The sequence below is a fragment of the Dermacentor silvarum genome, chromosome 6 (genome assembly GCF_013339745.2).
Source record: "Dermacentor silvarum isolate Dsil-2018 chromosome 6, BIME_Dsil_1.4, whole genome shotgun sequence".
Lineage (NCBI taxonomy): Eukaryota > Metazoa > Arthropoda > Arachnida > Ixodida > Ixodidae > Dermacentor > Dermacentor silvarum.
In genome coordinates this window covers 73,078,490-73,101,778 of record NC_051159.1, presented here as the reverse complement: position 1 = coordinate 73,101,778, position 23,289 = coordinate 73,078,490, and the positions used below count along the sequence as shown (strand labels likewise).

At 43.2% G+C, this 23,289-nt stretch overlaps 1 protein-coding gene across 3 annotated transcripts in view; it reads left to right on the top strand.

Moving 5' to 3' along the window:
* LOC119455580 (atrial natriuretic peptide receptor 1) overlaps window positions 1-23,289 on the top strand; it is a 302,037-nt gene that overhangs the window by 186,418 nt on the left and 92,330 nt on the right. For all 3 annotated transcript variants that reach the window (XM_037716981.2, XM_037716982.2, XM_049668881.1), the window contains one exon: window positions 3,583-3,706. In XM_037716981.2, the coding sequence (XP_037572909.1) occupies window positions 3,583-3,706 (124 nt within the window). The remainder of the gene's footprint in view (window positions 1-3,582; window positions 3,707-23,289) is intronic.

Sequence of the window (23,289 nt, the reverse complement as noted above, 5' to 3'; positions counted from 1 at the left end):
AAGCAGCTGAGGTAGCCACATGACTAAGGTAGCAGGATCCCAGTGCGAAGTATTCATTCTTGAACCCTTGCGTTTGCTTTGTTCTGCGAAAAACTTCGCAGTCTCGGCCTTGCATGAAAAATCGTTTCTGCTGGGCCTACGGTGCGCGAGCGAATAATTAATGGCTAACGAGAGGCACCGCATTCGTTCTGCGGCATGGCGTGCCACTTAGATTTCGCTCTCGTCTTCGCTACTTCCGCCTTTCTCTTGAGCTGCCGCTTTTGCTATTTCGCTTATATCTGCATCTCTGCAGACATGTGAATGAACGCTCTTCCGTTTCCTTCTTTTTCTTTATAATTCCCACATTACCTTCAGTATAATCAAGTTACTTTATTTGTAATACCAGAAAAGTACAGAAAGAGAACATTACGAGAGAGGCGAACAAATTAACGGCATTAAAATCACCTGGCGTGATTTGATGAATGGCCGTCAATGACAGTCTTGAAGCCTGACATGTGGGTAATTACGGCCCTGTCGGGAAGTTGTGCATTCCAACCTCGAAGTGTCCGCAGAGGTAAGAAAGAAAGAACGCTTGAAGGCACGTGAAGATTAGAGTGCATTAGGATGGGCCAGACGAAAAACTTTGGGCTTTTGCATCGAAGTGGTGTTTGGCAAATACACATCTAAAACCATCCATTTCTAAGCGTACTCTTCAAATGTCTGCTTCAGATATCGGTAGCCAGCGGAAATAGGTTTGGAATATGTAACTGCACATTGGTCAGATATTTCCCGTTGATCATTACACCTCTTCCTTGACTGTCTGGCATATTGAATAGTACTTGCAAGTACGCCGTGAAATACAGCGTAGTGACCGTGCGTTCTTGCCTGACAACTCTACTGACATTGTTTTACTTGTGAGGTTATAGTATATATTTGAGTAACCACTGTGGATATATGCTAACGTATTCACGTTTGCTTAATCCACTCCTTAACTACGCAATACCGCTATGATTTCCGCCACCTCTACTGAATCGAAAGCCTCTTAGCAATCTATGACGGCAATACAAAGGGGTTGGTTATATTCCGCTGACTTCTCTGTTACATGATTCATGACACTGACGCGTTCCAGTGTTGAATATACCGTCCTAAAGCTAGCTTAATCTGTGCGCTTTTTGATGTGCAGTGTTGCACTCAAGCTATTCGAAATTATGTCAGTGAATATTTTGCATTTTACGAAAGGCAAGCTAATTGGGTATATGATTCTTCGATTCTGTATTGTCCCTAGCACAATATTATGTGAGCATTAGTCCACTTCTCTTACATTCGAAGTCATAAGGCACTGCGTAATAAAGGGTCGCAAGCTTTTGGAGTGCAATGCCAACGCCGTTTTTTTTTTTTTTTTTTCGTCAAGTACAAAGTTATTCTACCTTCTCATGCAGCTTATCTCCTAGATGTATTTTGCAAAGCCCTTCTACTTTAATTTAAACTTCAATTCCTTCTCTTCAAATATGCCTAATTGCGGTTACGTGGCTGTTCTAGGCGTACCGTATGCAGTTGAGTATGAACTGCCGTTTTTAATATATCATAAAAATTTATTATTACATGGCCGTGCTAATTTTCCGTGGCATATATACTGTTCCAGCCAATGCGATGTTATTAATTTCGTGCTTCCCCTGGCCCGTATCTGCTTGCTCAATATTTCTGGTGTTAAAATTAAGAATATCACGTATCTTCTTATTGATTATGAATTTCAGCAGTTAAGATAATTTCGCGTGAATTCTGCCTAGTACGTCCTTGCTTTATCAGTGATCTCTCTTACTGCATCTTTTATTACTTAAAAGAGCTCCCCCATCTTCTGTCTGATTGCCCTATCTCCGGGTTCGACTTCTCCTTTCGAAGTTATTTTCATTAACTACTCTTCCATTGCCTCATCGTCCTATTCTACAGAGTCATATTTATTCACGGAAGCTAATATTTATAGAATGACAGGCATTACTATGCCTGTCATTCCTTCTATCTGTCCTTCTTTGTGTATGTGTGTCATTCAGCGTCCTTCTTCTAATAGCTCACAACATGACTTTTATTTTTGCTTAGTATCAAACTAGACGAACTGAGGAGCTAATAACCATTCTCAAGGCAACTCGGGGGTTTTTCCCCCGCTCCAGTGAGCAGAGGGCTGGCGACAGGAGAAAAAGCCGTAGCTTGACAAACGTGACGAACTCTACCCCATTCGATAGCGGTGTGATCAAGTCAAGAAAGGAGAATAATCGGGCATAATCAGAACTACATACAGGCTCGCAAAAAGTATGAATAATGAAACCAATTAACAGAAAGACAACTTGTGTTAACCAAAAGGCAAAAAAGAAAAAGAAATGTACACAGTGGGGCAAAATACAGAACGCTTTCGACTTGTCAAGACAGTCAGGAAACAAGTATTCGGAGTAAAATGAAATCCAAATACATATTTCCATTTACAAGATAAGAATAAATATTGCAGAACAGCAGTCGCTTTGCGGAATGACAAGGGAGTACGTGCCTATATCAAACCCTGTAAATATAATGTTGTTAAGCAGTTTCGGTAAATTGTGCTTCGATATCTGCGATCCATAGTTTGTACATGCTAAGCTAGCTGCAAAATTATGTTACACGGCGAAGAGGGTATAGTGGTATGTGAAACGCAGATTTGGCTATATAAGAAATAATTGAAATGTTGCGTCTGAGTTCGTGCCTTGTAGCGAAGCAAGAAATGGGCATCATTGTGTAGGCTAAACACTGTGACTAGGTTTGTATTCAGCAGAATCTCTGAACAGAGGCAGTCTCTAGGGAGAGTAAATATAATTGTTAGGGCCCTTGTTGAAGATTATTAAGTTTATTAAGGATCAATAGGGTATCATTTCCCCAAACAAGATGGCAGTAATGAAAACGCAACACGAAGAATGACTGAAACAGAAGAATTGTCACATTGTTAGCGAAAAAATACTTGCGTGGTGATATACCATACCAACAACACCAGCAACCTTCAGGCTGACGTAGTGAACATGCGTATCCCAGACACGGAAATTGAACGATGCTAAAGGAATGCGGATATTGAAATGCACGCCATCGCTGACGTACGCAAAAGTGATCGTACAATGAATGTCGCAGGCTCCAGCCATATTTATTGTTCCACTGCTGTCGATCACGTCAAGCCTCTTCCTCTCTGTGGACCTTTATCCTGTTTAGAACGCTGACTTAAGTTTCACAAAAATCACATGAAATAAGGTTTCCCGATAAGTTGGTGGCAGACGCCCATAAAAAAAACTCATCTGCTAAAAAAAAAAAAATACCGAATACACTGTTTTCGAATACCGCTGTATTGTGTAAGTACAGACGCCGATCAACCGACTTACTGAAACAAGGCACTATGCGAATACCCGCTTGTAAGCCGTAGAACGACTACCGTCATTAAATGTATTCATAACTATGCAAGTGGCAGGGTCATTCTAAATGTCTCATTTCGTTCCTTTGCTAGGGCAGGCTCCGTACTCAGTCCGGCTTTGCCAACTAAATATGCAGCAGGTACAATTTTCAGGCGTCTCACTCACTCGACGTTGTCTTTCGCAGGCCGGTGGCCAGCCAGCTGATCAAGGGTGACGCTGTGACGGCGGAGTCCTTCGAGAGCGTCACGATCTACTTCAGCGATATCGTGGGCTTTACCACTCTCTCTGCGCAAAGCACGCCAATGCAGGTGAGTGCCGTTGGAAGTTAATAACGACGACAGTATTTGCGATTCGCGTACTCTAACACTAGCAGTATTCATAGTTGTTGGTTCATACTTTCGCAAGAAAAAAAGTATCCGGGAGAAACTATCAAATATGATTAGCAAAGTCGGAGTTTGATTGTCGAAGATGATTGTCAAAGTATCGAAGATGATCGTCAAAGATGATTGTTAATAGGGATTGGTAATAGAAACTCTCGTTTGGTAGCACCAGCAGCAGTCACAGTTCATACTTTCGCAAGAAATTCCGCCAGAAATTATACAAAGTCACCCAAATCTAAGTTCTTGTACGATCAGCTTATGGCTACATGGGCCTCTTATGTGTTCTAATTTCTTTTCTAATCCCACCTTGCCTTAGCTGACTGCGCTCTACATTTGCCGCTAGCGACTGTCCTATTATTATCTCTCTAGTCGTTGTCTTCCTTGCGCTATTATCGCAAATGTTGGTACTTTCGGGGCCCTGCTACAGCGCAGGCGACTGGTTGGCTTTAAAATGACACTGCGTACATCCTTGAGATCGAATGTGCTCTAATCTATAAAGCCAGTTTGTGCGCAGCTGACACAATTTAGAACTTTCCAAGTGGTTGAAACCCCTTGCCTGTTAAGAAGGCTGCTCTTCCGTTGAGAGGCCCGGCGAATGCAATGCGAAATGGGCCGGAACACAGCGCCGTTGAGCTGGAATGTGCACAACTGGCGAGTCTGCGAGCCCCGCCATCCCAACTTGGGACGGCACCCGCTGAGTAATGTCTTTGTGCCGGCCTCTATGGGAGTCGGTGTAGTCTCATCCCCGCCGAGCTGGCTAAGTGGCTGTGGCGTTGTACTGCTGTGCACGATGTCGTGAGTTCAATTCCCGACCGAATTCTGATGGTAGCGAAGGGTGAAATCACTCGTGTGTCGTGCTTCGACGGCACGTTAAAGAATTCCAGATGGTCAAAATTAATCCAGAGCCCTCCACTAATGCGCCCGCTGTGTAGCTTTGAGTCGTTAAACACCATAGGTTTGTTAAGAGTCCCACAAGAGCGCGACGTGTGAAGTTGTCAGCACACTTCTGATATGATGTATAAGTAAGCTAACGTCGCACTTCGAGCCTGCTTGTTGACAGAGGCATCCGCATAGACCCGCAAACGCTTGGTGTATGGGCTGTTGACTAGTATGCGGATTTCAACGTACTTTTTTGGCGCGTTTTCAGCTCTTCTTGGCGCATGCGAAGTAGCAGACCCACTCAAAACCTTCCTTCTCACATTGTGCTATCCACCGGTGGTTGTGTAGAATCGCCATTTGCTTCACTTCCCATATTCAAAGGTGTTACAATGTCTGTAATACGGTCATACGCTGAATACGTATTGGGTCATACATGACTGGGTATTACGGTACGCAGTTCAGGACGCGAGACGTATGCATATTCATGGCCGCCGAGATTGCGCGCGCGGGCACGTTCGCAGAGTTCAGTGGTGGGCGTGGCCGGCTCCATCTCCCTCGCAACCGAGGGTTTTACATGCATCGCTCGACATGGAATGGCCGACTTGAACCCATCCTCACCTTTCACGAATTCACGCAGTTTACAGGGATTCGCGCAGAGCGTATCCGTTCCCGAGCACGATTCTCTCCCGGAAGCAGGCCACGACTCTACGGCGGGTACAGACTCGATCCGTGCTAAGCCCCAAAAGGTTGGCTGAAATTTCCAAGCCAGAGTTCAAACCTAACTGCAGGCACTGCGAAGTACTAACCGCAGACCAAGGTCACATACTTTGGGGGTACCCATCTAACCCACCGCCAAGGGAGGTTCTTCGGCAAGCCCCCACGCCCGACGCCTGGGAGTGTGCGATCAACACGGATGTTCCAGTATGCCAAGTCATGCTGGTAAAGTAGGCTAACCGCGTTGCGGTCACAGGGCCTCCCCGCTAGCTCCTCTGCCTGGGTCTCAGCCTACTAATTTTCGCCTCCAATAAAGTTGACTTCTCTCTTCCTGCGTCGGGGAGGCTTTCGGGCGGTCCGGTATACTGTTGCTGTGGCTTGGATGATGAGGCGAAAAAAAAATGCTTTTGCACTGCTATGTCATCCTTTACTGATTTTGAAATGACGAATGTCGGTCTACGAGGGGCAAAGTCCATGCCTATTTTCTTTTTCCTGACACATACTCCCACTTACATTCACGTGGGTATGTAGAAGTGGAATATCTCTGCAACGGTTCTTCATGCCCCTGAAACGCGCTATACTTCGAGATTTGGGTGGCTATATGTACGTATTCACAGCTTTGAACGAGTCGCTTGCTGGTGTCATGCTTGCTTTCGTCTGTGCATTTCGCCGTCGTGAGAGGGCGTGAAGCAAGATGAAGCATGATCCGCCCACAGCAATCGGCCGCGATCGCTCGTTTACTTTGATTTAGGTACCACTTAGAGAACGCCAGGTTGTCAAAAGTAATCCGAAGTACCCCACGACGTCGTGCCTCATAGTCATATTGTGTTTCTCGCGCGTAATCCCAAAAATTGTTTAGCTTGTTTTTTGTTATTATTATTATTATTATTATTATTATTATTATTATTATTATTATTATTATTATTATTATTATTATTATTATTATTATTATTATTATTATTATTATTATTTAATTTTATGTGTCGTGATAGCCACAGTAACGCTTCCTCGTGCCAAGTCATCAGCTGTAATGGGGGTCAATTTGCCATGTGATTCTGAAATTTTGAACCCTCTTTATTGGCAGGAACCAGTATGGTGCGTATTTACATGCATCAGCTAACAAACGATAACATTAAAGATAATTATACGAGAGTACAGAAAGAAAACATCTGTGCTTCTCTATGTATATATTGTTGGCTTTTCTAGCAAGTGGACAAACTTAACTCAAAGGATTCACTATACCAGTTTAAAGGCAAATATTCAAGGTGAAGTGTCACTCAAATGATGTTTCAGCTAAGGCGCAGCAAGAATAAAGAAAGATTTCTTTTAGGGATTGAAGAAAATGTGTGTTCTGCCGCGTGAGTTTGCATGTCGTTGCCTGCTGCGTGCCACAATATCAAGGCTCGATGCAGTGAGAAAAACTGTTCGCAAAGCCTGAAATGATAAATTATGCAGGTATTTACTTGTTTATTAGAACATACAGACGCCACCCGAGCTGGCATTGCCATAACTATAAACAGTAACGAGCAAAATGTAAATTGCACTCAACAGAAAAGTACCAGTCGCCTTCCCGCGTGTATGCTTACGAAAATATTATTTTATTTGTTGATTTATAATTTAATAAATATATTTATGAATTCCTTACATGCATTCAGAAAGGCGTGGTCTAAGTGGTGAAACTCGGGTTACATAAATGTAAAGCAAGCGTTATTCAACAAGGCAAAAATAAAAGCATCAACCTATCAAAATTATTATTAGCACAGCGCAGTAGCACGCAACATGAATAGGACGACATCAGTAGCACGCAACAGTCAATACAAAAATTTACGATGGAAATTAGAACTAAGAACGGAAACAAGTGCGCTCGGGAAGATGCTGGTAATTAGTACACGGAGATTGTTGCACTATACAGAGTGGGCATACAAACGTGAAGATAGTCATATCAATTGGTGAATCACCACAACGCAATGTGCAGGGGAAAAAAAAAGAGGCAGGCAGCAACTCAACTCTGCTATCTACGATAACCTACAAGTTCAAAGACAATGATTGGTCTATGAGCCCACACGTGATTTGTTTAGAAAAATAGCGTAATTAACATACCGCAGGTACGAACTATACATACTACAAAATCAATACATAATGACATAGAAAGGTACAGGATAAATTAAAGGCACAAAAAGGCTACACGGTTGAGATGGCAAAATGTTTGAGGCAGAACACGAAGGCGGAGGTGAAAATTTGCCTGTTATATATGCAGTGAAGATCTTCCCCAAATGTGAAAAGACAGGTGATGGATGCGTTCGGAACTCGCACGGTCTGCCTGCTACGGCCGCCTCCGCGGTCGCCAGAGCCCTCGGCTAGCATCGTCATCTCGGGGGAGTCCGAGATGACGTCATCTCGCGCGCACCGCATAATAACACTAGAGGGTAGCCCAGTTTTCCACACAGAGATTTGGGTTGCAGACGATGGACAAATATGACTTATGGCTCAGAATGAAGTCCCATATAAAGCTATTGGCGGTTGGTAAACGTAGGCAGCGAATATCTTCAAGCCAGAAATTTAATACTCACAATGCGGCATCAACAGGTATACTAATCATGTCTTAATTGGTACTTAGTAATGAGCTATTTGGCGCTTGATATCGCGCAACCAATGAGGCACCAATACATTTCTTTTTAAGGAATCGGAAGTAAGTGAGCCTGGTCATATTGCTAAAGCATCCAACTACTACTTTCACTCAGTACTTATGCAGGACAGTTTCTGCAAATTTATCCTTGCTCTTGGCCAACTAATATGATCTGTCAAACTTACAATATTACTATATCTCAGCAAGGTGTGCTGAACCTTATCACGTTGATGTCAAAAAAAGATCTAGTCCAGAAAACGTCATCAGTTTATTTCTTCATCGATATCCTTATTGGACGAGCCAATATCTGACTTCAATTTTCAAAACATCGGTGTCAACTTGCATGTGGTGCCTTCTTCATGGAAACAGACAAGGGTCCTCTCTTTGTACAAACCCGGCCAGCAACAATACTTCCCACATTAAAAGCACATATCGTTAACGTCACGTGCATGCCGATTCTTGGGACACATAATTTATAAACAAGTTATCAACTTTCTTGAGTCTAATGACATTTTGTGCAGTGCTCCGCATGGTTTTCGTCGTGGCTTAGGCGCCGCAACTCAGTGGGCCAGACAAGCAGATGTTTTTGTTCACGAATTTTTCAAAAGTGTTCGTTACTGTAACACACTGTAAGCCATTGTATAAACTCAACCTTACACTTAATATCTCTTTTGTTGCATACAGGATCCGTAGTTTGCTTTGCAATCCCTCACAGTATGTTTCGTTTCATTCATGCAATTCCCCAGAAGCATCAGTACCTTCTGGCGTCCACCAGGGTTCTGTCCTTGGGCCTTTGCCTTTGTAACTTTATTATAATGGTATATATAATGCTCGGTTTCTGTAAAAATTGACCTTTACGCTGACGACTGTGTTCTCTACAATTTCATCGCCACACCTAACGATCACATCACTCTGAATAACTTTTTTTTAAGTTTTTGCTGATGGTGTGAGCTCTGGCGAATGAACATTAACCTAAACAGCTGTCATGTCCTTTCACAAGCATACTCATTGCTCCTATTTCAATTACTCCTATAACTCTACTTTTTTTACAGCGCGTCCCAGAATATAAGTACTTAGGCCTCCCTTTCACTTTATGATTATCCAGGTCAGAGCATATACAGCATATACAAAATAAAATTTCTTTAACTAGACCGAACACTGAGTGTTGCTCCAAACGAAACTAAACTGGAACTTATAAACTGCTCCTAATACATATTCTTTAATAGGCCGCTATCCTATATGGAACCCTTACCAAATTTCCGGCATTACCAAAGTTTAATTTGTTCAGAATAAAGCCATTCGTTTCATTTACTGCCGCTATCTGTCCCGTAAGAAGCCCCTAGCCACAAGAAAAAGTAATGAGCTGAACGTATCTTTCTTTTACGCTCGCACTGACGCATTAAATAGCTTTTTTTCCATAAGACTATTGAATAATGAAATGATGTGCCTGGCATAACCCGTTGTTTATCTTTGAAGGAATTGCTGAATGCTATTGGATGCTCCCTCTAACCGCTTCTCATGTATGTGCTTTGTATTTTAGTATTTTGTACCTGCTTTTATGGCTTGTATCATCGTATGCGTATATGCCCCCCCCCCCCCCCCCCCGCCCCTTTTGCGGTAGCCCCACTATAGACTATAGTATCGAAAAAAAATGAATGCACGATTTTAGGACCTCCCCAGGGACTCATATCAGTGTACCTTTCTTTTATAACTTCTCTTATAGCTATCTGTCCTATATCTATACTTTTTATTGGCACTTATACCTTCTTTCGTGTTGCCCAGCAGACTTCCCTATTCTGATGTCTCTACTTGCTGCTCTCTTTTCCACACATTCTCTTTATTACCTGCAAAGTACTGCAATATTAACGCAAATAACATATCTAACTGCATTGCTAAGTTCCTAAGATCAAGATATTTGTTCTTGAAGTTGGCTGGCGTAAACTTATATGTGCTGACACCTGTGGGCGTGTATATTCCTTTCAATCTCCAAATATGACAAACTTTTGATAAATTGTCAAGGTTACATAATTGTATTATAAGGTGCTGGGTACTGCATTCCAAGCAAGTAAATGGGGTCGGATTATGCTTTGGACATTTTATGATGCGTTATCATGATTATAGAGTAATGAAATATTTATTCATGTGCTGCGTTCCTTTGTCAAAATAATTGAATAACCGGATGAAAGAACACGCTGCAGTTAATTATTGGCTCCAAGTATTACGAGACAAAAAAAATATTGCGCCTTTGTCATTGTTGACAGAACGCGGTACGTCGACCATCTCGTCGAAACATTATACAGGGTAATCATGTTTTTAGTTTTCCGGATTTTTTAAAAATCTCCTGTTGAAGGAAATTCTATTCCGTGAGCTGGATTACTCAGAGACGCGGACATTACTTGTACGAGAAACTGAAGCACATATTCAACTAAATAAAAAAATCACTAATAAACTACTTAACTAATAAATTTGCGGCATATATTGAAATTTACGATTTGTAGCCGGCGAGCTTGCAAGGCGTATCCACTTTATTCCAGAATGACACCAGCTTGAAGTTATGCACCACCAAACTCGCCGTAAAAATGCACTCTTGTTCCACTTACATTTTTTTTTCAATACGCTCTTTTATGCATCAAAGCGCAAAAGTAAGTGGAACGCCCATGTATTCAATCCCACACATTGGGAAATAATATCTCGAAACCGGTGTCAACCTGAACATTCACTTCAAGCGGATACGTCCTCCAAACTCGACGGTGTGAATTCGTAATTTACAATATGTTCCTTGAGGCAATTAATTAAGAAGTGAATAAGTGAATTAGTGAATGGTTGTTGATTAGTTGAATATATGTTTTGCTTTTTCGTGCTATGAATGTCTGCCTCTGCGCATAAACCATCTCAAGGACAACAATTGTGCCATCTGCCATGCGCGATTCTTAAAAATTTCGGAAGATTACAAAATGATTCCCCCCCCCCCCCCCCCTATGTAGTGCCTTCAGCAATGGGATCGTTCTTGTTTTATATATCATGTTTTGGAGACGTTGGCGCCTTTAATTGGTGCCAGCTGCTCGTTTTCGCATAGAAATTCGTATATTTAAGGCCATGAACACAAAAAATCACACAAAGTCCCACATAAACAATAAAGTCAACTCATCTAAATATGTGAAACCGTCAATCTTAATGTCATGTCACGTAAAAAAAAAGAACACAGAAACGCAAAATCCAGTCACACTATACTACACTAAAGTCAACACAAAGTCCCGTCACACTGAAGTCGGGGCCCACAAGAAGGCACGGAATAAATTCACACGAAGGCGCGTGAGTCCAGGCACAGAATACAACAAAGTCAGGCGAAATTGTAGCGATACACTGCACTCAGAAGTTAACAGGAACTGCATTAAGTAGACAGTGTGTTCAATTTAAGCCAAGGCCATGGTTTTTTTCGTCGCAATCACTGGACAGAAGTTGCAACAAACACGTCGTGTACCCAAAATTGTACGTCGTGACTGAGTGGGTTATTTGTATACTATTTTCTAGTTTCTATTTCTATATATGTTGTTTGCTATATTTCCTAACCTTTTTACCTCTCTCCCTCAGTCAATGCTGCAGCACAGCAACTGAATTTCTTCTACTCTTCTGCTGGTTTTTCTACTCTCTTTCGCGTATGTTTTTCTCTCTCTGCTTGAAGATGGGCCACAGTGATTGAAATCTAGACCCACATAATAATTAGAATAGTTACTCTATATTGCATATCTAACCCCTTCTTGCACGAATCTGTTTTCTTATGAAAGAATTGGACAAAGCCTTGCTTACGCCACAAATGCCTAAAATGAAACCTCAATATTCTAAAGAAACGCGTGGTTCCGGTTTTATGAGTGAAAATGTTCACGTATCATATGTGATACATCATGCAGCTACGATTATATTTTGCTACCATACCAGAAAGACGCACGAATCAGTGAAAATCTGCAAGAAATATCACAACCATTGAAAAAAACTTGAAACCTTGCTGTAATTGAGTGTATGTTTCGTAGCTTTCTTAATATTGTCATAACTTGATCGTTGACTGAACAAATTATAGCTTCATTATTATAATGACATAAACCGGATGTATTAGTGCGCTTTTCCTCATGTAGATTTTTGCTTTTCATAGGCTTTGAGAGTTTAACACAAACACCTTGTTCCTGTTAAGATTTCTGAGTTCTTTGTGACTGCTCTCGGAACACGGCTGGCTGCGCGTGGTGTCCATCACTAAAACAAGGGGCATTTTAATTTTTGAAATATTGAACACAATAATGGTGCTTGTCGAAAGTATAGCCTGTAAAAACATTATATTTTGCCATCATATTTGTTTTCTTTTAACAAAGCAAATATCTGCATCTCATCCACAAGACAACCCAGAAATTAATCCTGTGCCATATATAAGCAAATAATGCTTTCCTATAAGCACCGCCAGAACAATTTCTCGTTCAAAACACCACAGTAAACTAGTAAAGAGCGACCAAACCCCTGCTGTTTTTCTGTGTTGCATTCATGTGTAAAATGTTTGAAAATAACATATTTCTTTATGAACTTTGTATGCATTGTGTGACATTGTGTGACTTTGTACGCATTGTGTGACTACCTGCATACTTAGAGAGAAAAATATCTCAAAAACATTTTAAAAGTTACAGGCGCTACGAAAGGCTAGAGATGGCACACATTCCGGTCACACAGATTTTCTTCTCCATTCAAGGCTAGGTCAGCACTCATTGGCAAGGTCGCATCCGCGATGTGTAAGATCCGGTTGTTTAAAAAAAACGGTTTGCTTGACGATGAAATTGGGGGTGGGGGTTCAGAATATTCTAAGTGAGATAGAGGGAACGTATTAGCGGAACGGAAAGCCGCAATACTACGTCACAGTGAGCAAGTAAGAAATCGAATCGTCTGCCTTCTCCAGCACCTGGCAATCCCACTATATATATATATATATATATATATATATATATATATATATATATATATATATATATATATATGTATGTGTGATGCGTCCGGCCAAACGGAGTCGCTGAATTCGGAGCGGGTGTGGTCGTAGTTGCTCCGTGTGTCATCCGCGTCATCTCTGCGTTTATAGATCGACCTGCGTTATAGATTGCCTGCGTCGCTGGAATGGGGTATATCTGGCTGGTCCCCGATCGAAGCTGGAGAGTACACATAAAAGACTTGCACCGCCCGGGGTCAGCCTGGAGGCAATCAACTTTGGTTGGGAAACATCACCTCACGTTGCGTTCTCTCTCTCTCTCTCTCTCTCTCAATAATCATTATTTTCTTTTTAGATTAGTAGCTGTTTTAGCGACCTTCCAGCTGCATTCACAGCGTTGGCGTAGCTGTCATTTCGTTTAACATAAACCAGATGCCGCCACAAAGACGCGTGTTTACACAGTCACTGGTGGTTCTCTATCACTCAGTCACGGGCTTCACGCCTGGTCTGATTGTAAGGTGCGAAGAGCGCATCCACATGGGGACTCAGAATGAGAAGATACACACTGGCTATAAATCACAGCTGAACTTTTGGGGCAACAATGGGCAATATATTGTAACGACGTTCGCCGTCGTCGACTACCTTTCACGCCGTAGCTGGGAAACTATACCTGGTGCGACCGATGGAGCTGCGGTTGCGGGAAAGGCCGATTCGCCAATAAACTATGCTAATTCTAATGAACAAGGTGTGCGTGTGTATAGACGTGTAAACACTGCTGCTCTTCTCGATACTGGGGCCGCTATTTCGGTTATGAGTCTTCGCTTCAAAGATCGCTTAGGACACTCAGTATGTTATGTTCGCGCGGGATCGCAACGAAAATTTTCGACGAGTTGGAGGTGAAATCTTGCGCACTGTTGATGTTTTTTTCTGTTCGGGTTGCGATTGCAGGACAGAGCTTTACAGCCGAGTTCACTTTATTGGTCCACGCAAATCATGATGTTATTTCAGGGATATAACGTAAATGCGGCGCTAGGATTGACTGTGGGACTGGAGAGGTTCTACTACGGAGAACGTTGCCAGCCGCTATACTTGATGATTTTATTCCGACTGATCAAGCCGATATGTTTTCGCTGTCTCAAGATGTTTGCTGCCTGGCCGAACAGCCATGCTTGTTCCGGTGTGCTCGTCACGCGTCCGGATGGGATCCTGCAGCGACCTTGTCGAGCCACACCATAATAGCGCGATGAATGAGTATATGTTGAACTCTAGAGCACCTTCTGTGTCGCTACCCATCATTTGACACTCATCGACGTACTCTCCAAGCTAAACTCAACCTGCTCTCGGAAGAAAAGATCCGTGGACCATGGTCTATGCACTCTTGCATGCAAAAGGCCATAAAAGCCCTTCTGCAGTTCGTGAAGGGTACTAGATTATACGAACGCTTGTGACAGCCGAGATTCCTCAGTGACTGACTCTGCGAATGACTGACTATTCTTTGTTATTTTTTCTCCTCATCTATTATTCCCCTTTCCCCCTCCCCAAGTGGGGAGTAGCCAACCGGGCACGTCCTTGGTTAACCTCCCTACCTTTCCCTCTTCGTTTCTCTCTCTCTGTCCTAATATGTAATGCATAATGGTCGGTTTACTTAAGTAAGCTTCGCCATTGTGCAGCCGTGTTATGCGGTGAAGCAAATTAAGCTTGGATAGGTGCCATTAAAGTTCCTGGATTTTCCGGGCCAAAACCACGATTTGATTACGAGGCACACCGTAGTGGGGGACTCCGGATTACTTTAGACCATCAGGTGCTCCAACGTGCCCCCAATTCACGGGACTCTGTATGTTCGATCTAATTCAGGTTCTCATAAACGCTGAATACGTCGCTGAGGTTCGCATTTTACGACATAATTTATTGCGATATAAATTCAAAGTAAGGCTTGGCGCTTGTAGGTGGTGCCAATCCAAATATATAGTGGCAAGAATTAAAGCCCGAGAATCACTAAAAACATTGAAGACAGCCAAAAAGCCCCATCAGATGCAAAGTTCTGAATACGTGAGAAGGAAGCTACAGACGAGAGTACAAGAACACGCACACACATTTTTGTCAACGACGTGCTGGGATGAGCCAGACAACACTCGCACAGTGGTTCACAGGTCTACAGAACAGTAGGCTAACGCAACTACAAAATGCGTGACGTAACTATATGGCTGCATATAACAAACTTAGGAGACATGTTTAATCTGGAGCGGGCTTTTCTAGCGATGCATTTTTTATGCTATTCCTTTTCAATCTTTTCGCGCGTCGTCAGTGGTCAGAGCGAGGCTCTGCCCACGTTATCTATGGAATCAGCCAGCCGTGAGTGATAGATGATAAGAGTGGCATAGATTCAGCCGGGACGAATCGCTACATCAATCTCTTAACAGTGGGATTATAGCGCAGATTTAACAAATAAAAGTATTTTGTTGTTACACACTTACAAAAGCGACAAGCGCTCTTCTCCATTATTTCTTTCGTTTCGTGGGCTTTTACCCTGGCAATGGCACACGCTTTGTCGTGCATGGAGATGAGCGAACCTCAAGCTTTGCTCCTCCTCCCTTAATATTCGTGTCCTTTGTTTCTATATAGTGAGCCGCTCTGCTCCACACCAGCTATCGTTTTTTCGCACATTGGGCAACACTGAAAGCATTTTTTTGTCCCTTTTTGTTCTTGCCCGGGAGAGGGTGCATGATTTAGTGAGAGGCGTGACAATAGTTGGGAAATAGCCCTGCATAATTCCATTCATACTGATACGATTTCCTGAGGTGTCTTTTGTACTTAACCTCGCTGTAATGTCCAAACAAGCTTCTGCATCAAGGCAAATTAGAACAACTTGTTCGCCGTCATTCGTAGCAACTGAGAACACATTTGTGCGAAAAAAATATAATTGAAATGTCATTTGTAAAAGCCTAAATTAATTATACAGTAATGGGTGTACTGAACCATCTACAAGCAAAACTCGCTCCAGCGTGTTAATAACGCTACTATGTTTATGCATGTTTAATTCGTGCAACTTAAAACTCGGCCTAATAAGAACGAACAGTTGGGTATTGGGAGGTCAACCCTGTCCAGTGGCCCTGACCTAATGCCACTAACCAATTTCCCAAGTTAGGCGTCCCAAGTTTCCAGATTGGCTGACAGGCCGTTGCGCCACACGGCATTCGGCAGCTCGGGGCATTCTAGGATGCTAAAAAAGTTTTCTTGCAAACGAAATGAGCAAAACAAAAATGTAATAGGAGACATTCACGATAAGACAAGCTGGGAGCAAGCATTCCTGCTTCTCTTAGATGACGTGGGCGTAACGTTGACACTATATCCACTATAGATGCCGGAGCTAGAAATCTGTGCGGGCCAAGATACAATAGTCGATACATTTCCAAATGATGTAATCCGAGATCACGTATTGTGGTTGCCCTCGTTTACCTTAAAACAGTGTGAACTCAGCACTAATGGTATTTGCTCGATTTTTCAGGAAAGAAAAATTTGCACGTGGACAGGAACCCGCAATAAAAACGCAGCGACTTTGACTTTAAATAATGCTTTCTACGAGAAAACGCGAATGAACGTACTTTTTTGTAAAGCCGCTGACTTTTAATCTCTCGTCTGAGCTGCGCGAAATAAAGCAGAATACAGAACCGCATATCCAGCTACCGGCGGACGGTCGGATCTGAAGTAGAGTGACTTTCCAGTCTCTAATCCTCCTTTGTTTTAGCCGTCCTCTGAAAGTGTTCGGGGATGTATACACAGCACAAAAGAACATTCGCTCTTCTTTCGCGGCTTTAACCATGGCTCGTGGATCTTAAGTGAGTGCTTACGTTTGCGCCGGTAGTGCGTCTCGATGTTCGTTTACCTTAAGGGACATTCGCCTTCTTTCCTCGGTGTACGATTAACGTTTGCCCTCTTCCTATTTGATTTCCTTACCCTCGATTACTCCTGCCATCGCCGGGGCTGCGGAAAAGACTTGGCCGCCTTTGTCAGTCGCCCTTCTCCTCGAGATTAAGCCGGACGCTCGGCAAAGTATGTAAGACAAAATACGTTCGAGACACGTGGTTTTCTTCCGGCCAGACGTCTCGATTCCATCCCCGAGACGCTAATGGAATTGCCGGTGGTGCCATGTTACGGCGGCACTGCTGACTTCTGCTGCTTCTGCGGGTTCCTGTGAACCTGGGCGCCGATCGCTTTCTGGCTGAGGAAACGAAAAAAAAAAGAAAATAGTTCCAACTCTCGCTTACTTCGCTTAATTCGCGGTTTCAGTCTTTCTTTCTTTTTTTCGGTTCTATTTCGCCACCTGAGCACACGAATCGTAGCTCGAGAGCTCGTCTGAAAATTGAAATTGGGGTGGTGCGGTGGAGCGCACTCAAGAGCACATTAGAAGCAGTGAGAAATGTTCCGATGTCTTTCTTTGTCTCTCTCTCTCTCTCTCTCTCTCTCTCTCCCTTATGGCAAAGGTTTCCGTTTTACTGTTAGCGGATGGATAACTGCGAAATCCGAGTTGAAACGCCGTACAAGGTCTACCCGTGTGTCATCGTATACGCGGCGTCTAAAAGAAATCCGCACTCAGTCATAAGTAGAAATCCCCCGTGGTAATACACAAACGCAGAATTACAGCAAAGTTGAGAGCCTTCGGGTTTCTTCTTTGGTACTGGGCGTGCTGGGCGCACCTGCGCATTGGCGTCTGGCTGCGTGCGCCCACCTGAGTGCGCCTTACGGCAATATTTCTGTCCAACGCACACTGCTGTATACGCGTGCATATAGCTCTCTCGGTGTCCTTGCGTTAGCAATTGCGAGCGCGCCTTCGCATCGAATCTGGCTTCGCGTCTGGACGACTTCGCGTCTGGATACGCTCGCCCGAATCGCGGTGCCTAATGTTCATTTCCTGTAGTCAGCGCAGTGCATTACAGCTCTATAGCAATGGCGTCGGTGCGCTTCGCAGAGAGCATGCCCGCACGCTTCCATTCTGCACGTGCCACAAATGGATGCCGGTATACACTCGCGGCGCCGATCCATAAATCTCGTTCCTAGGAACTCGTCGATGCAAATGCTTACGCGGGCGATGACAGTTACATGTGGAGGCGGCCTATTCTCTGACACCCCAAATGCAAACGAACAAGCAAGTAATACTGCAGCCGGCACGGGTACGAATTATTCGCCCGGGGCCTGCCTCGGGTTAATTATGCAAACCAGCGCCGTACCGGAAGGATCGTGTTTTGTCGCAGTCTTGTGTATACTCCTTATGTTTTATGTCATGGTATCTATGGAGTGCAAGATGAAAGTGATTTTTTTGCCGTTTATTAGATGTGTGAGAGCATGAAGAATCGAGACACTCAAAGAGCCTGCTTTTTTCGAGAATCATATCGAAAAATTGTAATCATAATCTAAGCCCTAGCGAAACATAAACGAAATCATAGTATGAACAAGGGAAAGAGTCCCGAAAGTTGCTTTTAGAAAGTTAGGTATCACGAGAACTATTATTTTTAACACAGATTCCAACTGCTATCGTATTGGCAACTGAATTTAACCGCGTACGGCTTCTTGAAAGCATAAGTATAGCATCCACTCCAGGTGAGAAAAAGATCTCACCGAAGCACACAAAACGCATTATAACGAGAAAATCAGGATGGGCGTATAAGCACGCAAACTGCGTGGAAAAAAATAAAAAATTAAACAAAGAAGAAGAACCATCTACAGTTTTGGTAGCATTATTAATCTAGTAGTCTTCAGGTCATTGTTCCCGAGAAAACCTCGTAAGTCTTGGAGAATAAACTGGTGTCGTAAAATAGCCAAACTATGGGGAAGCGTGAAGAATGACAGGAGTCGAGGGGCTCGATTTTTTATTAGTAACAACTACGTGAAACCAAATACAATGAATCCAAGGAAAGCACAGGTAAAAATAACTGTTCTTTTCATTAAAATGTGACGCCAGCGATTAAAATTAGCTTGCACATTCACCGCCTTGGTCGCGAGTGGTGCTAGCTGGCACACCCAGGGCTACAACTAGAACACATACACACACAGAAAGTGTACAAGCAGGCAGCGGCGTCCGTAGCTCAATTGGTGAATTACACGTATAATGTACAAAATGTGGATCCGGCACCCACTGCCCTCTAAAGATGTTATAGAAATTATGTTGTGTTTCAGTTGACTTAGTCACAATCAATAAGCTTTCTCTTGAAACGCGATCGAATTTTTTGAAGGGTTTTTTTTTTTCAAGGGCTGCGGCAAGTTGTCTTTTCGTCCGCATCATGTTCCTTTTTCCTGTGATTTCAACATTTCAATTTAAAAAAAAAAGTTCATTTTCTATATGCTTCTCTTGGCTTCATTGCCTATTGGCTTCATAAAACGGAAGCCGGTATTATAGATGAAGTGGCGGAGAAATTTATTTTCTGCGTACCTGTAAAAATTGAAACAGACGTCCGAAAGCTAAACTTATCGTGATGCTACGGATGACACAACGAAAACCAGGAGGCGTAGCATATATTAGCTTTTATTTGTTTGTTTTTTTCGTTCATACAAGAAACGGGCGGTGACGTGGCTATCATGTACGACTCAGCGGACGCAAGCCTTGCCAATTGGAAGGGAGCTGTTTCTCTTTGGCGCCTTAGTCACGTAGATTGAACATGAATATCTCATCGGAGTGCGTTGGGGCGAATTCTCGACGTGGTTCCGAGGAGCTACGAGCTCTTCCTTTTCCTTTGTTTTCTGGCGCAAATAGTGTAGGTATTCGCCTTGCGCGATATTTCTGCACTGTTTCTTTTTATTTATTTCCTGATGCATTCTTTTCGTCATGACGTCAACGTTGCTCAGAATTCTGCTAGAGAGGAAAATCAACAGCACATCGTCGACACGCGTCGTTTTGCGAAGAAAAGCAAGCTTACAGGTTCTACGTGACTCAGTCAAGCAAGTTCTCATGATGGTATTACCTTTGCTTATTCCTCCGTCTACTCCGTCAGAGTTGTTTGAAGACGTGACCATCCGGATAAAGCCAGGATCGGCGAGCAGCAGGCAAAAATGCTGTCGTCATCGTCAGCTCCTATCTTTCTTTTCATTTTATTAATTGGAAGGCACGCCCCAGTTGCACACAAGCGATTCAGTCTTCGTGCTTTAAAGGCTGCGTAAGGGCCATTTGGTGCAAACGGTTTATTACTATTCTTGAGATTGGCTTGACGCACTGTCAGAAACTACAGTCCGGCTATCACACTGTGGCACGAAAGAAAGAAGGAAACAATGAAACAAAGAAAAGAGCTTCTTTCTCCATGAATTAAAGAAAAAAAAAACGCTGTGGTAGCAGCCGGTTGTCCATGAATACTTTATTCATATACGCCTTCCGAGCATACACTGCCCAACCGAAAATTCCAGCCTGCCATAGTTCCCGCGTGATTTAATGCATCACGTTGCCTCCTCGTCCGAGCTTCTAGTTCTGATATGGCGGCGCTTCTCGTCTTTGCGCATAGGATCCTGCGCACTGCGCTCATTTGGCTGGATCTTCTTTCCTCCTACGATCTGTTGCTGCATTCAGCGCATTCTTCTTTTCTCTTTCTATCTTCTCTCTCTCTCTCTCTTTGGTACGCGATATAGTTCTTTAAGGATAAACGTGTGTAACGAGACGCTGGTGCGTATAGTAGAGGATAAGAATCTTTGTGCAGGCGCTCGGCACGCATACGTTTTACATATTATTCCGCATACTGATTTGGAAGCATTGAGTGGGCCGACCTCAAAAATCCGACACTCAGAGATGTGAATGAGCCGACTGCAGGACCGGTGCATCGTACAGGGCTTCAGCCGTATAGCCCTTTTCCCATGGGTATCAGTTCTACTTGACTGTCAGCACTAAACTTTTCACATTCGTTGAAATCGAATGGTGTAGCTGCAACCTGATGCGGCCAGTGCGGTGGACCACCGAATCCTAGGCTCCAGACAAAAGTGTCTAGGATTTTTTGTTTTTGGCTTCATTGGTATTCACTCTTCTGACGGTGCTCGTGACGTGCATTGTAAGGCGAGGAAATCTGAAATTTGTGTACTATTCGCAAAAGTGCAAACACCAACAACAAAATTTAAAGAAGGGAGGAAAAGTTTAGAAATTAGTCATTACAAAAAAAAAAAAAGCCTGACATTTCGGCACTTGCACGCAAGAATGCGTGGTAACGATTTACTATCGGCATTTATAACCTTCCTGATATCAAGGACTTGGGAGACCCTCTTGTAAAAGGAAATGTAAAAGAAAAATTGTGATAATGCCCACTCCAGGGTATACAGCTAACGAAAGATTCAAGCCAATTAGAAAATTAAAAAAAAGAACATAAGGGTACGCGAGATATATATGCGCGATGACAAAGAGGTTTGTGAAAAGAGACAATTGCGCGTCTCCTTTATGAATGTGCTCGTTTCAGTGCGCAAAGAACAGTGCTCTACGCCACGTTCCACAATTTTGATCATCGCCCGTTACGGAATGTACAGAATGATCTAACCTTGGTCCCAGCTGACGTCAGCCCGAGTTGCCTTAATAGCATTGGTGTGTGTGTGCGTAGGAAATGAATGAAAACTGTAGTAATTGTCAGTTGCCGTCATCATGCTTGTGCTGACAATTATATTTTCTCTTCTTATTTCCCATGTTGTCACCCTTTATCCCAGTGCAGAGTAGCCATCCGTTGTTGCTCTCGGTAAATTATCTGCCTTTCATCTCAGTTTCCTATCTATCTATCTATCTATCTATCTATCTATCTATCTATCTATCTATCTATCTATCTATCTATCTATCTATCTATCTATCTATCTATCTATCTATCTATCTATCTATCTATCTATCTATCTATCTATCTATCTATCTATATCTCTTTATTTCTCTCTCTCTTTATATATTATATATATATATATATATAGAGCAACATTTGGTGCTTCCTCGGAGGGCGCAAGTCGGCAGGTTTGGCACGCGCCTGCAGATACTGCAAAATTTTGTCTCCGTCCGTACTGCCATCATGGGCCTTAAAAAATTGCTTAGAAATTCCGAAAGTTTTAAGTGCGTCAATAAGAGTATGGAGAACCCAGCTGCAGAGGAGAGATCAGGTGATGAGTTCATGTCGTACGAGCGGAGTAGCTCGTACATGGTGGCATAATCCTCTTTGGCGGAAGAGTTTGACAGCTTTGCTGGAATTTGATAATTACACGTAGCTGCATAAACCAGCTGATATTTTCCTTTGCTATCGGCACCTATGCGCCGTTACGCACCGTGGTTGCGTAGCGGCTATGGTGTTGGGCTGCTAAGCACGAGATCGCGGGATCGAAGCCCGGCCACGGCGGCCGAATTTCGATGGTGGCGAAATGCGAAAACACCCGTGTACTTAGATTCAGGTGCACTTTAAAGAACCCCAGGTGGTCCAAATTTTTCCGGAGTCCCCCACTACGGTGTGCCTTATAATCAGATCGTGGTTTTTGCACTTAAAACCCCATAATTTAACTTAGCGCATACGCCATCAACTGCAACGCCATCACTCTTTGATATACTCCATCTATACAGAAGGCACAACTCACGCCACACTTTCGCCTCACTTATTCGGGTTGCAAGGGACACGTGCTAGAATAGAGTGGGATGTAACGTGCCGTATTAGTGGCTTCCTATTTCTTTAATGTAACCCAGTGATGCTTTATTAAGGCGTGTCTTGTTTCTTTTGTTGACTGTAAGTAAAAAGTTCCTATCTCTCTGTCGTTTTTCTATTCCCATTTTCCCTTACTTCAGCGAACGGCAGCCTACCAGACAATTTTGTGACTACCTTGCCTTTTCTCTTTCTTTTCTCTCTCTCTCTCTAACTGAACGTATTCCAGAGAAGCCTCTAGAACAACTCGGCGAATGGGTACGACAACTTGCGTAGCACTATCTACGAATTGGACACTCGCGAATAACGTCCGACCACGGCTGATGCATTATTTACATCTCGACTGCCCAGCGACGTTCGACCTTATCCAATACTTTAATATCATTACTCTCTGACGGGGAACAGGGGAGTGAATGAACTGTAAGACACGCAGTTCGCTCGGAGGCCTCTGTTCGTTCTTAGCGGGCGCGTAGGTTTTATAGTAATTTACACCAGACCCACACATTGTACTTCTTCATCATGTCCAAACGACTCGCTTTTTACAGTCTCTCCTCTTGATAGCACAGCCACACGTACATAGTATGCATTGGTAGAACCCGCACTGTTTAACTTTGCAAGACTGAGCCTGCTAGAGCCTTTTCTTTTATTCCTTCCCGCATCCGCCGAACTACGCATCGTCCAAGTTTTCTCGATTTTCTCCGCGGAAAAAAAAAAA